Genomic DNA, 17,331 nt, shown 5'->3' with positions numbered 1-17,331 from the left:
TCATTTATAAATTTTCTTATTTGTCTAGTATAAATTTAAAATGATTAATTTTTATTTTTAAAATTTATTATAATTTTATGTTTGCAATTGTGCATCCAAACAAAACATGTGTAATTACACTGTGACATCCACATATGACATGTGTAATTACAGTGTAATTACATTGTTGCCACCAAACATGTCAGTGTAATTACTAGGCTGATAATTACTACCCTTGTAATTACATCAATTCCAATTACAGGTAGCTTTCTAAACAGACGCTTAGTAAAGTTTGACACAACCATAATATAGACTCATTACTTTCATCAAATCTGCTAAACCAAACTCACCTTTATCATCATTCACAATCACCATTGTCAAATCTCCTATAAACTTTGCATAATTTCTCACCACAAAGCTCGGAATTCCCCTTAAAGGAACTCTCATTGAATCTTGATAATGAAACAAGGATTTCCCCTTTCAAGTTATTATTAGAAAGATCGAGTGATTCTAATGTCGACTATTCGAGGCTGGCGGTATTGGACCTGAGAACTGATTGTTCTTCAAGTGCAATTCAATGAGATATTGCAGCTCCGTTAAGATGGCGGAATTTCACCCGAAAATTTGTTGTCAGAGAGCTATAACTTCTTCAACGACAACATTTTTCAAAGTAATCTGAAGGAATTTGACCAGAAAATTGATTTTCCGACAAATAAAGACCTTTTAAAGCACCCATTCGATTGAATTCCGAAATTGGTCAAGAAAATAAATTGCTTAGAAAACTAAGTGTACGCAGACCAGGCATTTGTGATAATGCCTCAAACGTCTGCAAGAAGAAGTCCAGTAACAATTTTTTTCTGACAAAAAACACCCAACCAACATATATTTTTGTCACACGGATCCGTTCTGGGTATTGGAATCGGGTTAATGGCTCTTTATTTTGATTGGGTCGGATAAAATACTAAATAGAAAGTAAAATTTTAACTATAATAAAAATATATACACATGGAGCCACACAGGTGTCACATAGACTAATAAAAATGGTGATACAATACTTAACTGTACAAGGGTAAATATGTGCTCAAAGTTGGATGGTAAGGATAAATATATCAAAAAAGTATGACGAAAGATAAATATGACCCTTTTCTAAGAGTACAAGGGCAAATATGACCATTTCCTGATTTTTTAATCCCATCACTATTTCTTTATCCCATCATTATTATTTTTAATCTCTTACACCAAACGAGCCCTAAGAGAATTGATGGGATGAATGAATCCCTTTCGCTTATAATTGAAGTCTCATATACGAGTCAGAAGAATATAGAGCAGATTCTAGTAAGGAATCACTTTATTCAATGAACTTATCGACATGAATCTACGTTAATCGAGTCACTAATTAAATTATTAAACAAAAAAATTACACTATCACAAAAACAAAATTTAAGTACATTAGTTTAGTTGGTCTTCGCCGGGCTAAAGGTCAACCCCACCTAGTGTTCAAAATCGAATTATAATCGATAAGTCAACAGTAAAATTGATGTATTGGTTATTGGTATTGGGTTATCGAATAAACGATTGGTGAACGGATTAAAATTTTATAATTGACAACTTATTAGTGTGGAGTGGATTATTCAATTTCCTTATTGGATAAACCGTCAATCCGTTAAGAGTTACCATACTTACACTTTTACCTTAGATATATTAGCCTCATTTGATATTTTGGCATAATATAGAATTATATATTGTTAGTTCTAAAGCTATAAAGCCAAAAACTGAAAAATCTATTTACTATTCTGTCGTATTACTAGTATATTACTATTAATCTATACTTTTGTATTATAGAAGAATTTTATAATTTAACTACATTTAAAATAGTGAAAAGAAGTCATGTTTTAAAGTTGCGTTCATGGGAAAGAAAAGGTAGATGTAGGAGTGTACGTGGACCGGGTTGGTTCAGATTTTTTAAATTCCAAACCAAGCTGCTTATGTCGTGTTTTTAAATCTATAAACCAAACCAAGTCAATAAAATTTGCGTTATTCAACCTCAGATTTTTTTTGGATTTTTTTAGGTTTCTCGAGTTTTCGGATTACTTCGATAAAGTATTCATACAAACAAATAGTTAACCTATGTTTCAAATATCTCTTAAGTCTTACCAAAATATAATTAGTATAAATTATAGGAACCACATATTATAAGTATTAAATAACATTCTATCCCTTCTAGTTTTCTATTTATCAAAAATTCCTTAAAAATGATGTTTGCGGGATACATAACGTTGTGCACGGGATACATTAGGTTTGATACATTTCACATAGCTGGATACATAGCGTTGTGCACGGGATACATTATGTTTGATACATTCCACATAGCGGGATACATAGCGTTGTGCATGGGATACATGCGAGATACATAGCGTTTGATACATTCCACATAGCGGGATACATAGTGTTGTGCATGTTTTATTAGGAAAATGTAATTTGATTGGTTTTAGAGTCGCCACTTAATTTTTAAAGGGAAATTAAGAAAACTATTATTTTCAAAAGACTAAAACAGTAAATCTATTGAAAACTTGAAAAGGGTTCGAGGTTCTTATTAACATTCTAGGAAGGTTTTAAAAGCACCTAGAATGTCCACTAATGTGGTTATCCGACAATCGATCATTTGGCTAAAATAATTTAACTTAACTTGATTGAACAAAATTTGTAATTAGGACCATTTTAAGGAAAACAGAAAAATGTCGCAATATTATTTAAATGAAGTATTTTGTAAACTTACGTATTTATTCATTTATTTATTTTAAAGTCGAGTGAGAAACGGCTAATTTAGTTAGGTGATTAATTCAAAAATGGGTGTCTTTTGGGGATTTGAATATTTTCGACCTTAAGGCTAACAACAAATATTAGCAAGTAAATAAATATAATAAAAAATGAATAGTGAAAGAGACTTGGGCCCAAATCTGGTTTTCCTGTCCGCCTGGGCCAATATTTGGGCCTAATTTCGTTTTGGGCCAAAAGGCCCAATTTTCGCCACCTGTCATAAAAAACTAACAAGTAATAGCAAATAAGTGGGCTTAGGCCCAAAATAACAAAATACAAATTTTGAATTAAGAATGGGCCTTTGGCCCAAATTTCTCAATTTTCTCGATTTCGTTGCTCCTTTCGACTTCCGGACCTGTTCGTCGAATTTTAGGACCTGCTCTCTGATTTCACGGCTGACTAACTCGAAAGAAGGGATTTAAGCCTTTGCGACTTTCTCGAAATGCGAGGAAAAAGGAGTTCATGATGAACTCGGGCGAATTTCACATGCACACAAAATATGAGAAGATAAGGGTTAATAAGAAATAGCAAAACTATAATGCAAAAAGAAAAAAAAAATAAAATAAAATTCATAGCAGCCCTTAAATAAGAATATAACAAAGTAATTCTGCCGAATTGGAATGACGTAGATCTAGATAAAGGATATCGACTCCCAAGACAATGAAGACCCACCAAACTAAAGATAAAGTGGTAATTGTTCATATTACAATTTGAACATCTAGAATCCGTAGCAGACAAATACTAACCAACATATTTTATGAGTAGATATGCCAATAAAGGGTAATAACCACTGGAGCTGAATCCTCGAATTTAGTCACATTAATTTTTTTTCAAACAACAAATTAACATGATGACTGGCAACCATACATATGAACAACGAATATACATATATATAATATAAAAAAAAAAACTATCATGCTCCTAGATAGCATAAAGGACACATGAACTGTATTAAAAAATCACCCTTAAAATAATAATAATAAAGTTAATGAACTCCCTTTTTATTACAAAATGAAAGGAACTCAAATAAATTATGAAAATTTTCTACTCCACGGTAATGATTCAGAATTAGCCAACCGAACAAAAATAAAATAAAATATTTTGATTTTGTTGTACAACCAAACATTTGTAGACAGATATAGAGGTCATGCCTTAACAAATATTGATTCACGGACAAAGTGAACAAACTGAAACTAGTATGAACTCAAAGTATAATGTAGGCTATCATGCTTTACCATGAATTGAAAGACTAAGACAAAATACCAAAGGAACAAACAAATAAAAGGGTCAGCAAGACAAATGGGGAGTCTGCGAGGAGACGGGAACTAGGAAAAGGGAGCAAGAAATCAAGGAAAGAAAAACAATATCTTACATTTCGAAATGAGCTCAACAAAGAATGAAGCAAATGAAAGAGTGAGCTGTAACAGATACAATGCGAGAACTCGAAGTAGTGATACGTGCAGCGCACGAGCTCGGAATGTTAACATTTTGGTTCATTCATTCATCTTGAGGTTGTCATGTATTAGGCAATAAAATAGATTTACAAATACTCAAGAAGCAAATTCAATAAGGAAAAATAGTAAACAACATTTCAAATAAAGCAACATAGAAGCCAGTGAATCTCCAAAGTTCTAAGTCGAAATTATGCCGAATTAATAAAACAACTAAGAACATACGCGTCACATCAAAATGACATCAACTTAATAGCAACCAACAACCGACAGCCAAAATGAAAGTTTCAGACATCATGATATGATTCCAAAATAGAGGAAGAGCGAAAGAATATCGTGAAGAAAAAGATATTACCTTTCTCCGGGCAGCGAACAGGGACAACTACGAGCAGAAGATAGCGAGACTTCACCAACGTATCCGGACACGAACAGCCAAATGGAAATCCGGGCAGAAATTTAAACACAAAACCGAAAACTATGAACTCTTTGGCTTATGGAATGTATTTAGCATGTATTAAAGTATTTTCCTCAAAGCTTTCCTCTATGTTTTGCTCTGAAAAATTTCAACTCTAAAAAAGGGTCCCCTGTTTCTAACCCTCTGCCTCAATTCAAAAAGAAACTAAAATCTAACTCTCCAAAAAAAATCCCCCATAACAAATGAACGGAAGAGATGTTATATAGGGGAAATTAGGGTAGATTTTTGGGGGGAAACGGATAGAAATCCGGATGAAAATCGGCTCCATTCCAAATTCAAATTTAAAAACCTTTCACCATTAAAGGAAGACAACCTTTTTTCTAAGATTTCCGCCCATTCTGAAAGAGGAAAGGGAAGAAAAGGTGTCCCTGCTTATCTGCTGCTGCGACTGGTACAAATTGAAAGAGACATGGGAGAAGAAAACAAAAATCGCAGAGTACTGCCTGTTGTGTTGACCCCGTTACTGCTTTCCGTCTATTGCCGTGAGATTGTCGTTTGTGAGGATGTGGACGTAGGGGAGAAGGAGTTGGACACCGTGAGATTGGGTGAACGTTTAGAACGCCTGGAGTTGTTTTTTGTCGTTTCTGGAGAAGAAGAAATGTACAGCAGTAGTTTGGTGTACTATTGTATGTATTGTCGGTTGTCAACATTGGGTATGGGTTTGGTATTATTGTGGGATTGGGTCGGTTGTTGCTGGGAATCGGAGAAGCCAAATTAACATGCTGAAAATGCCCTTTGGGCTGAATAAAATGGCATGGGTTACTGGAATGTTGGACATGAAATTGGATATGGCCCGAAATTGAGGTCTTATAGGGGATTAAATAGAGATAAAAGAATTACTAAAATTGTAATAGCGAAATAACCGAATGAATTGCAATTCTAGCCAATTAAGTTAATAACTTAGTCAAATTGAGTTGATTAGGTAATTCGGCTAAAAACTAAATAAGGTGAATTAATATAAATTAATTAATGAGCTTCTTAATTTCAACTAAATGAAATAACAAACTCAATTAAATTTAAATGACTTAAAATTAAAACCATAATTTAAACTAAACTAATTTAATAAAATACTTACTAAAATTAGAATCTTTTTGAGATGATTTTCGCAAAATTTATAAAATATATACTAATTATATACAAAATTATACAAAACATATATATTACTTAAAAATTATAAAAGCGACTAAAATAACTTGAAAAATATTTTGAATGTTATAAAACTAATTATCCCAAGTCGTTTGAAATTTAAGAAACTAGATAATTAATGATTGTTGGGGAGGGTCAAAATTGGGGTGTCAACAATGAGTAATACAGAAAGTATAATACAAAGTTAGTAATGCATGATTATAACGTTGAGACAAACTAGTACATGAGATATGGTTTAAATCATATGTTTACATTTAAGCAAAATAATAGTATGTGTTTTTATTATTATGAAGGTTAATCTATTCTCTGGGTGTTTAATTTACATATTACTAATATTCTATGTTTCTTCTTTCACACTATAGCTTATATAAATTAATATGTAAATTCACTCTAATTTACACATGTATTATAAATTATGAGAAAAAGTATCAAGTGGGTATTACTTACAATGATTAAAAAAAAGAAATGCAATAAAACATAGAACATCACGGTAATCAAACAAAGGTTTGGTCGGAAAATTAGAAAAGCTAAACTCCACATAAAATTTGTACATTATTTCGTATAAACCTTAGTTTCATCATTTACCCCCCACAAAACCTTCTTTACGATGTTTGATATTTTTTCTTCTTTTGTATAATTAATTTCCTCATAAATTCTATGTGATTGAATGTACAGATTTAAATAAGATTTATTTAATAGTATAAAGAAGATTTAAAAACTGAATATTCTAAATCATTCGAAATCTAAGAAGCTCAAAAATTAATTTCTACCGGGGAGGGTCAAAATTGAGTGTCAACAGTGCACGGGATACATGCGGGATACATGGGTAAATAAGGGATTTTTGAAAATTTTGAAATAAGTAGGGATAAATGGACATTAAGGTAAGTAAAAGAGTGTAGTTAAGTAATTTGTCCATATAATTATCTAAGGTGTTTCTTAAGAAAATAATACAAATATATGATATGAGTGATGACACTAAAATATTCAACAAAATTAATAATGAAATCACATAAAACAAATATTGCAAATAAATTAGTCAAAATGAAAATGATCATAATTTCAAAGTATTAAATCATGTCAAAATAAGTCTAATAAGTATTAATTGTATGACTAATTAAATTTCATTAAAGAAAACTAAAATTAGGTTATGTATTTTAATTATCTAAACCAATATATAACTAAGAACATACATTCAACATTATTGTCATTTTTAGTATCTGAGTTGATTTTTTTGTTTAGTAATAGTATTGGTTTGATTGATTTGAGTTTCGTTAGAATTACTAATATCTATATGAAATATAACATTTATTTGACTATTTAAAATTCTAAGTTTACTTGAAATAACATGTTAAAAGATAAAAAATTATGAAAAAGTATAAGAAATATATATATATATATAAATTATATCAAAGTAAATACTTTTATGTGTGAAATAATTTTTAGAAATTATAAATATGATGTCAGAATGGTTTGGTCTTAGATTAACTTTTTAAAGTTAAAACCAAACCAACTCAATATAGTCAGATTATTTCTTCAATACCAAACCAAGTTAAAAAATACCATTAGTCGAATTTTTTTTCCCGATTTGACTCAATTTGCGGTTTGGCATGATTCTCGGTTTGATTTTGTTCACCCATAGATAAAAGGTTAGCTAATACACTATCTAATAATTGTTCATACGTTATCAAACCAACTAATATCTTATTGATTGGCTAGTAAATTAGTAAATTTAAAAATTAATATCCTATATATCAAATCGTTTAGCGAAATTATCTGCTCAATCTGCCCGATAAGCAGTCCTACCACCAACTCGACAAGTGATGTTATTCCCTTTTTTTATTGGAAAAATAAAGTGTCGCACATGTGAAAAAAGTGTACCGATAAGACAGAAGATATTTAACTAGTTGGGGGAGGATGTAGGGGTTGTTAGAAACTTAGTAGGCGTTTGGCCATGTGATACCATATCACGATATGGTATCGTGAGATGGAATCAACGTTTGGATATGCAATTTTACGCTGATTTCATCTCATGATTCCATATTCTCCAAAAACCATGATATAGAATTATATGGTAATTTCATATCATGATTTGAGATATTTTTAATACAAAAATTGATCCACAAGTTTATATTTTGTTAAAACAACCCACATTTATATCTACTAACCATTTATTTCATATGTAAATAAAATTTATAATCACATCATTACTTTTTAAAATTTATTATTCTCACCGACATAAAATTTATTATTCTCACCAACATATAGTCACTTTAACTCACACCAACCGATTGTTAAAGTGATGAAATATTTATGGTCTATGAGCATGAAAATATAGTTGCGGATGATATTGACCAACAAATGGCTCAAAGTAACAATGTTGGTTCGTCTTCTCGGTCACATGATCGAGAAATGCAAGTTCAACGTGAGAAAATTGTCTGTATTATGCGGGAGGATTATATTAAAGACTAGTACACTACAATTTATGTTCAGTTTTTTTAAAAATTAAATTAAAGTTAGATGAAACAATTTCTTAAGTGGAGAACCAATAGCTTTGTAATAATTTATTATGCGATTTTATAAAATTTTGTTTATTTGATAAGATTGAATAAACAATTGGGGCTATTTTAATAGTTTTACAACTTATGGAATTTTTATATTTATGAGAAAATATACAACACAAAAATATCATATCGCATGTCCAAACAAAACTTCAATTTCATCTCATGATTCCATATCATGATACCATATCATGATTCCATATCATGATACCATATCGCATGGCCAAACAGGCCCTTAGAATATTTATTTGAATCTCTTCAGTAAAATAATTTACACCATCCATTGTATATAAGATTAAAAATTAATTTTATAATTTAAGGAATTCAGAATTTACCTTGAGATTTTATGGATACATGCTATACCAAAAATAATCTTTAGAGCCAGATAATTAATGATAAGAACATAATTATTGCTGATGTATTTTTAGCGACAATTAACACTCTTTGTAAATGTTCCTAAAATCTATAGTGATATTGAATTTAAAAGTAACTAATATCGATTAAAAAATTTAACACTCTTAACTAATGTGTATATTTATGGAGTTAAAAAATATTTTTGTTGCAATGGCTATATACGTGCAAAATGGGTTGACAGAAGACAGATCCATCTTTTTCTCCTTTTAATTCATCATCAAAGCTAAGTGGACTAATCGAGAGCCACCTAATTAAAGTTGCTTTGTGAAAATAGAAATTTGATCTTTTTTTTTTTTTGGTTGAGATGCATGCATGGGATATAGATAGGAAAATGGGAATGAAGGAATTCAATCAATGATGCAAGTTGAGGGAGAAAATGACAAAAATGATTTTAGGGTAATTTTAAAATAACAAGTACCTTATAAGTATGTGTTTATTAATTTTCATCTTTTAAATTTATCAAAAGTTAATATCTATAGTCTTGGTAAAATATTTACCAAGCAATATGTTAGTGAAAACTTACAAGATAACAAAAATACAAGATTACAATTAAAAATAAATATGAAGAAAATAAATCTCTTCAGGCTGAGGCGCGAATATCTCGCTCTCTTTAAGGAGATTCAAGTCCACTACAATAAATGTTTTCACCGGTCCAGCAGTAGTCCTTTTGACTTGTCCCCTCCAGGATACAACAACCTTCACAAAGTATAACTCAACAACTCCGGACAAGAGTTGAGTCCAAAGCCCCACAAAAAAGAACACCTCCCTTCAACTAATAAGAACTCTCTTTTTGACCAACTCTTTCACTCTATATTTTTCTTATGTGTTGTGTGTCTCCCAAACCAAATGAATACCATCACTATTTATAGTAGAAGAAGTCTTCCTAGCAATGAATAGGAAGATAACGGTGTAGTAAATAATAAAGATAATGGTCTTAAGAGTTACATAGGTTATAAGGATAGTGGAGGAGTAAAGAATGAAATAATGAGAGGGGTAACCAATGCCTCTTAACGTGCACTTGCACAACGGCCAACTTTCCAACGTTCACAGAAAGCAGCAAAGTGCATAATGCCTATGGTCATTAATTGACCACTAAGTAATGAGGCACAAATGCATGTAACTCCCACGTCCTCTATTCTATCTTCATGGCAGAATGGCTATACTAAGTTTTAACAAATTAATATACAAAATATTAATATTAAAATGCTAATAAACCAACACAATATGTATATCATCTAAACCTAGTAAGAAAGTCTCATCAAATTCTAACATACGCAGTACAAAAAAATTACACAAAATACTAATAATTAAAAAAAAACATAAATTGCACATCAAAAAGTTGTATATATCAAACTCAAAAAATAAATTAAAAATAAGAGAAACTACAAAAAATGTAACTCTTAATGTGATTTCTCCACTAATTTTTCTCATAGTTCTCATCAAATTTAATAAATGAAGTTCGAAATTTTTTAATGGAGATTAAAAATGTTAATTTTTGAATTAGCCTAGATTATATTTCTCACCGGTATAATGTAATGTAAATTTGCTCTCCTTTTAAATTTTGATAGAACAAGCTAGTACAATTTATTTATTTATTTGGTGAAAAGCTAGTATAATAATTTGGCGTAAATACCACCAAATGCATGCATCTTATGCTTATTTTATGCAAAAATATCGTGAGTTTTTGAATTATCTGTCTTCTTAGAAAAATGGCAAAATATCTTACAAACTTATTTGGTACTCCTTCGATGGCAAAAAATATGATCTAATTTAATTTGATATGAAATTTAAGAAATAATTAAAGAAGGCTTTTTAATTTTATTATCTTAAATTTAAGTTATATCAAATATATCAAAATATTATTTAATTTTATAATTTTAAATATGTCTCATGAAAAATTAATATTAAAATGTTACCAAGAAAAAGGAAGAAGTCCTTTTTAAAACAAACTAAAAGAAAAATACATGTCTTTATCCTGGTCGTTGATATTAGAAAGAGAGTAGATAAATGTCTTTATTATGTGCAGATGCTGATGAAAAGTTGAAGAATTCATGATTTTTAAGTGATTTATCGGTAGGGAAGGAGTATTTTTGGATCAAAATATTTATAGGATAGGAAATAAAATTTTGATTTGAATCTTGTTTTCAACCAATTTTGTAGAAATTGTATTCCTAATAATTGAACATTGAATATTTTTGAATCAAACTATTAGTTAAAAATATTTTTATTGAATTTCAGTACATAATTTAAGGACATCTTTTTTTTTTCCTTTTCATAAATAAAAGAGAAAAAGACATGATATACCGCTCAACTTTGTCATTAAGAGCTGATATACTTCATTATAAAAATTTCTCATATACGTTATTACCGATATAAAAATGACTCATATATACCCTATCGTTACAAAAGTGGCTCATATATACCTTTTTATCTAGAACTGAAAAATTAATTTAAAATTTATTTTTCGGTTTCAATTTTTAAAAAAATTCATGTATTGATATATATGATCTTTTTCACACATGATTTTTTTTATTTCTTTAATTATCATTATTTGAGTTTATTTTAATTCTTATTTTGTTTTCTCTCTTTCATTCTTTAGTGTACAAATATGAGGAGAAAAAGTGTGAATGAGAAAAGCAGAAAAAAGTAAGATTTTTTTTTTTAAAACTAATTATTTTTGTAATTTATTTTTCTAAAAATGGGTGCATTTATGATAAATTTTACAAGAACCTTAGTAAAAAAAATAAATTTGTTCATCAAAATAATAAATTCAAATTAATTATTGAATAAAAAATATGTGTGAGAAGTATTAAATATACCCCTACATGAATAATTTTTTAATAAAAAAATTTTAAAATATAAATTTAAAATATTTTTTCACTTCTGTTATAGAAAAATGATATATGTTAGTCATTTGTTTAAGAGTAAACATATAAACAAGCTATTTTTATAACGAGGAATATATCAATTCTAAATGAAAAAAATAAGGAATATATCAAACACTTAACTTAACATAATATGAAGAAATAAAAAATACATCAATTAGATTAGATCTCACACTAATCTAATTTAAGAAAATACTTTAAAAAAAAAAAAAGTGTATGATTATAAATTTTATTCTTCAAGAGATGGATCCTACTTTTTTTATGCAACACATAATCTTTTTATTCTTCTCAAAAGTAGACACAGACGTGGCCATCATAATTTACTGCAATTTGTTAGCAACTTGGAAATCCAATATTCAACGAGATTGTTATCTTTTAATAATTGAAAATAATTTTATTTTAAATAAAATTATTAAAAATAATTTATAGCCAAACAAATAATTCATGAGAAATTTAGATTATAAATTCCAATTTTTTCTTAAATTTTATACCAAGTCAAATTATATCTGCGGAGCTAATAAACTAAAACAAAACAAAATAAAATCAGTGTGTTAATTTTTTTTCTGTTGCACAATACTAAGCTAAAAACATAAAACCAAATAAATTGGTGATATATATCAGAATCGCAGCTAAATTTTTTGTAATGTATTCTTATTTGGTGGCTACAAGATAAATTCTTACTGAGGTGGCCACCATGATTTCCCCATCAATTTTTTTTTTCTATTTCTCGAAAGTTATTGAATAAATTAAATTTAGTTAAAATATTTGAGATTTAAGAAAATTAAGAAACCATTTACTTACTCCTCTTTCATATTCAGAAAAGGATAAAAAATTATTCTTATTGAATACAAATAATCACCCGTTAATAATTTAATTTCAAAAATGCATTTACCTTTAATAGTTTGGTCCAAACCATTAACGACAAGAGCATTTTTAATCAAATTATTAACGATGAGTATTTTTATTCAATTTTACATAATTTAAGAATATTTGAACTCTTTTCCGTATCATATTTACAATTTGGGTGTTAATTAAACGGGGTTGGGTCACTTGGGTGGGGGAGGAGCTATGACAAAAATAATCTCGTCTGTTTGGGGTAGGTTTCATTTTTTGCTCCTTCAAGTTTTGTCAGAACGTTAACATTTTTTATCGCTATCAAATATTTAAAGAATTTGTCATCTAGATTAATCGAAAACTATAACAAAAAGAATTTAGCGGGAAATTACATTTGGAGGTATAGTTTTTGCAGTTTCTGCAATTTTTTTTGATATTTTTCTACATTGGTGCAGTTTCTTACAATTTTTACTATTTTTGGTCTATTTTTCCGGGTCTAGTATAATTTTTTTTTATTGTAGTTTCTAGGATTTGTTGAGACTTTCCTAACTAATTTGAGAATTTCTAAAAAATAAATAAATAAATCAACTGTTTTCATCAAATCTAACCAACATAGTTTGTTAAATATTTGATAGAGATCAACAGTTCTCACTTTTTCCGGAAACAAATATTTGATAGAGAAGTTGGCGTAAATATCACCCTACCTTGTGCAAGTATAATAATTTGGCATAAATACCACCCTACCTTGTGCAGATAGAGGTAAGACTACAGTCTGCATACACATTATCCTCCCAAAACTCCAGAATTACACCGGGTACATATTCTTGTACCAAAAGTGCTCCACATTTAACAAGCTTGAAGGACTTAACCAAAAGCATACTTTAGGTACTAATTTAAACCTTCACCCAAACATGAGGGACCATTTTTGTCATTTTCTCATTTATAAATAGGATTCTCCACCTTGAACTTTTAGTCACATACATTGAATATTTCTACTATTAAACCTTCTAACTATGGCTTTGATCATATGGACTACAATTATAGTAGCTATAACCATATACATATTCCATAAATTACTAAACAAAAAAAAGCTTCCACCAGGTCCATGGGGACTTCCTATTTTAGGACATCTTCACTTAATAGGCAAAAATCCCCACCAAGATTTTTACAAATTAGCCAAAAAATATGGCCCTTTCATGCACATACAACTTGGATTAGTACCAACAATTGTCGTCTCATCCCCTAAGACAATTGAAAAAGTTCTCAAAACTTATGATCATGTATTTGCTAGTAGACCTCATCATGAAGCCTCACAACATGTTTGTTATGGTCAAAGGAACTTGATTTTCTCTAAATATGGATCTTATTGGAGGAACATGAGAAAATTGACTACTATGAACCTTGTGAGTAGTCAAAAGATTAACTCATATCAACCTTCAAGAAAGGAAGAAGTTTCACTTTTGGTTAAATCAATAAAACATGTTGCTGATCATGATCAAGAACATGTTGTTGCTGTTGATCTTAGTGCTAAGGTTTCGTCGTTGAATGCGAATTTGAGTTGTTTAATGGTTTTTGGGAAAAAGTTTATGGATGAGGATTTGGATAAAAGGGGTTTTAAGTTTTTAGTTCAAGAAGTTGTACATTTAGCAGCAACACCAAATCTTGGTGATTTTTTTCCTTATCTTGGTGTTTTGGATCTTCAGGGGATTACTAGTAGGCTAAAGGCACTTTCTAAGGTTTTTGATGAATTTCTTGAGAAGATTATTGATGAGCATGTTGAGTCTAAGGAACAGAGGGAAACTAAGGATTTTGTTGATACCATGATGGATATTATGCAATCTGGTGAAGCTGGATTCGAGTTTGATCGACGCCATGTTAAAGCTGTCCTATTGGTATGTAGTTTTATTGATATTGGTGATTAATTTATCAGATTCTAACATTTGGAATATATAAATGGATTCATCATAAACTGACTAGTTTTACGCTGGTTTTCAACCTACTTCTCCCAAGTAGAGTATTCGTATAACTAGTCCCAATTTGTTTGTAATTGAAACATAGTTGTTGTATAATCAGTCTCAATATAAGCATAATACATAAACATGACCTTTAACTTGACCTCAACTGACATCTATGTCCTCCAACTTTAATTGGACGTGCACAAGTAGACACTTAAACTTGCATAAAGTTGAACAAGTAGTGGCATGTGTCCTATGTGACGTCCTAGGTGTATTATACCAACGAGAGCAAGCATAAAACCGGAGTATTCATATAGCCCTAACTTGTTTTGAAGTGAGACATAGTTGTTCTGCAACTTAAGTTTTCATAATTCACTTTATGTGTTGCAGGACATGCTTATGGCTTCAATGGACACTTCAGCAACATCAGTAGAATGGATACTCACTGAGCTACTTAGGCATCCTCATGTCATGAAGAAACTACAAAAAGAATTGGAACAAGTTGTAGGCCTTGATAGAATGGTAGAAGAATCTGACTTAGAAAATTTAAACTTCTTAGACATGGTTATCAAGGAAGCCCTGAGGCTGCATTCTCCTGCACCATTACTAATTCATGAATCCATACAAGACTGTGTTGTTGATGGCTTCTTCGTGCAAAAAGGATCGAGGATTATTGTCAATGTATACGCAGCTCAAAGGGATCCTAATGCTTGGCCTGAACCAGACAAGTTTTTGCCAGAGAGATTTGTTGAGAGCAGTGTAGATCTTCGTGGACACGACTTTCAACTTCTACCATTTGGTTCTGGTAGAAGAAGTTGCCCTGGAATGCAATTGGGAATCATAATTGTTCGACTTGTGGTCGCGCAATTGGTGCATTGCTTTGATTGGGAACTTCCAAATGGTATGCAGCCTAGTGAATTGGATATGAGTGAGCAATTTGGAGTAGTAACTTGTAGAGCAAAGCATCTAATGGCAATTCCTACTTATAGACTCCAACTATAGCTGATTTAAATTAAGCATTTTTCTTGTTCCTACTTACTTGTTTAAGGGATATGAAAGTTGTGTCATATTCATTCAAAGTCCAGTGAATGTATCTGATAAAGATTAGTGATTTGCATAAAAGAGATATTTTTGTCGTGTTATTCATAGGGATAAGACATAATTAATTAAAAACACATTTAAATTATGGTGAAATTGTCATTCAGTTACACACCTAAACAATGCAGGGGTTTTATTTACTCATAAAACTTTTTTTTTTTGTAGTTGTCACTTTCACAAAAATACTAACAGTTCAGAAAAAAGATGAAATTGACAGAATGATTTTTAATCCGAGTCCACAGAAACCATTGTGTTTCCTTAAGAAATTTAATCCCTTCACTGTACCCGAGGTTGCAGATTAATTCCTCCCAAGATAAAACGGATTAACCTGTTAAAGAAGTAGCGATACCTCAAACTTCAATAACTTCAGCGAACGCAAGAACAACAACAAGAGCACACACAGACCCAGTCGATCGACAAATTTATTTATGTAAGAAAATGTATGCAGAGAGGAAATTTTCAGTGTATGAAAAAACGAAAAAGACCTCTTATTTATAGCCATTTGCAGCAAGGAACACGTCTGTTCAGAAACATCTGTTCAGACCCATTTTTCCTAGAATATTGTGTCCTTTGGGAAAAGTAACGACTTTTCGGAAGGATTACCGTTTGGGAAAAGTAACGACTTTTTGGAAGGAATACCGTTACACGTGAATTTCAAATAAATTCAGTTGCGCCAAATTAATTATGTTATTTAATTAACCTTCTGAATTAATTTATAAAAAGGAAATGATTTAACAAGATTGATTAAATAAATTTTGTCCAAAAATATTATCAATCAATCATTTGCCAAATCCAAATTCGAAGCCGAGGCAGAGGCCGAGCGAGCGACGACGACGGCGCGAGGGGGCACCTTCTTCTTAACCCTTTAAGAACTAAATGAAGTGTTTCCTAATATAAGGACAACAATTTCCTTTCTTCTACCAATATGGTAAAAATGACCTTTCATTTGCACTTTTGCAATGACTTTTCATTTTCTCTCCAAAATTGGTTCCCCCACTTTCATTGGTTCTTCCACTTTCCATTTTCTCTTTTTATTTCCCACTCACACCTTGCTAAACCCAACAATCCCCGACATGAATGGGGAATGGCTATTGTTAAAACATATGCATGAAAAACTTGTGTGTCTCGTAAGTAAGGGTTAATCGCATCTGGATAAGTAGGTTTCCCTTTAAACCTTCCTTAGTGAACATATATCGGATATACTCGGTCAATCGGTAGATTTGATATCTTTGAACCGTCGAGCTTTAGTGTATACCTAGACAACATAAATCACACAATCAACCCTTGAATTGTTTTTGGTTCTCATTGTTTTGTTCGTTTCAGCCATGAACACATCTCAGTTAATAAGTGATTAGAGAACTGGCCTTACCGGATTCTCCTTGAAGCGACTTACACTTCACACTTACATAAGTGGTTTCTAATTGTGTTATCCCATAGATACACTATTTGATATACCCTGTATCAAACTTAGAAACCATTAAAAAGTCATTATGCCTTTATCCTAGTTACTGAACATTGTCTTATCATGAGAATGGACCATCAAATATGTTTTGACAATGTTGAACCGTCATCTATGACTTTGTTTGATCTCTTTGAACCTAGATCTTGGGATCTCCAGTCTTCTAGGTAGAGTTACCGCCACGATGACTTGTTCTCGGCCATAGTCCCATTCCCGTCGATGATCTCTCAACTCCCTCTCTAGTTAGGCCTTTTGTAAGT

General features: G+C 30.7%; 1 protein-coding gene across 2 annotated transcripts in view; it reads left to right on the top strand.

Moving 5' to 3' along the window:
• Nucleotides 1-15,532, top strand: part of LOC125829479 (cytochrome P450 71AU50-like) — a 239,725-nt gene extending 224,193 nt beyond the window's left edge. The window contains exons 2-3 of one of the 2 annotated variants that reach the window (XM_049508694.1): nucleotides 13,651-14,451; nucleotides 14,905-15,532. In XM_049508694.1, the coding sequence (XP_049364651.1) occupies nucleotides 13,756-14,451; nucleotides 14,905-15,516 (1,308 nt within the window). In that variant the 5' untranslated portion in view covers nucleotides 13,651-13,755 and the 3' untranslated portion in view covers nucleotides 15,517-15,532. Of the gene's footprint in view, nucleotides 1-13,572; nucleotides 14,452-14,904 lie in introns of those variants that run through there. The other variant, XM_049508693.1, reaches the window with a different exon arrangement.
• Nucleotides 15,533-17,331: the final 1,799 nt, after the last annotated feature.

Source organism: Solanum verrucosum, unplaced genomic scaffold, assembly GCF_900185275.1.
Source record: "Solanum verrucosum unplaced genomic scaffold, falcon-dt-bn FXZP01000031.1, whole genome shotgun sequence".
Lineage (NCBI taxonomy): Eukaryota > Viridiplantae > Streptophyta > Magnoliopsida > Solanales > Solanaceae > Solanum > Solanum verrucosum.
This window is presented reverse-complemented; position numbering and strand designations above follow the sequence as displayed.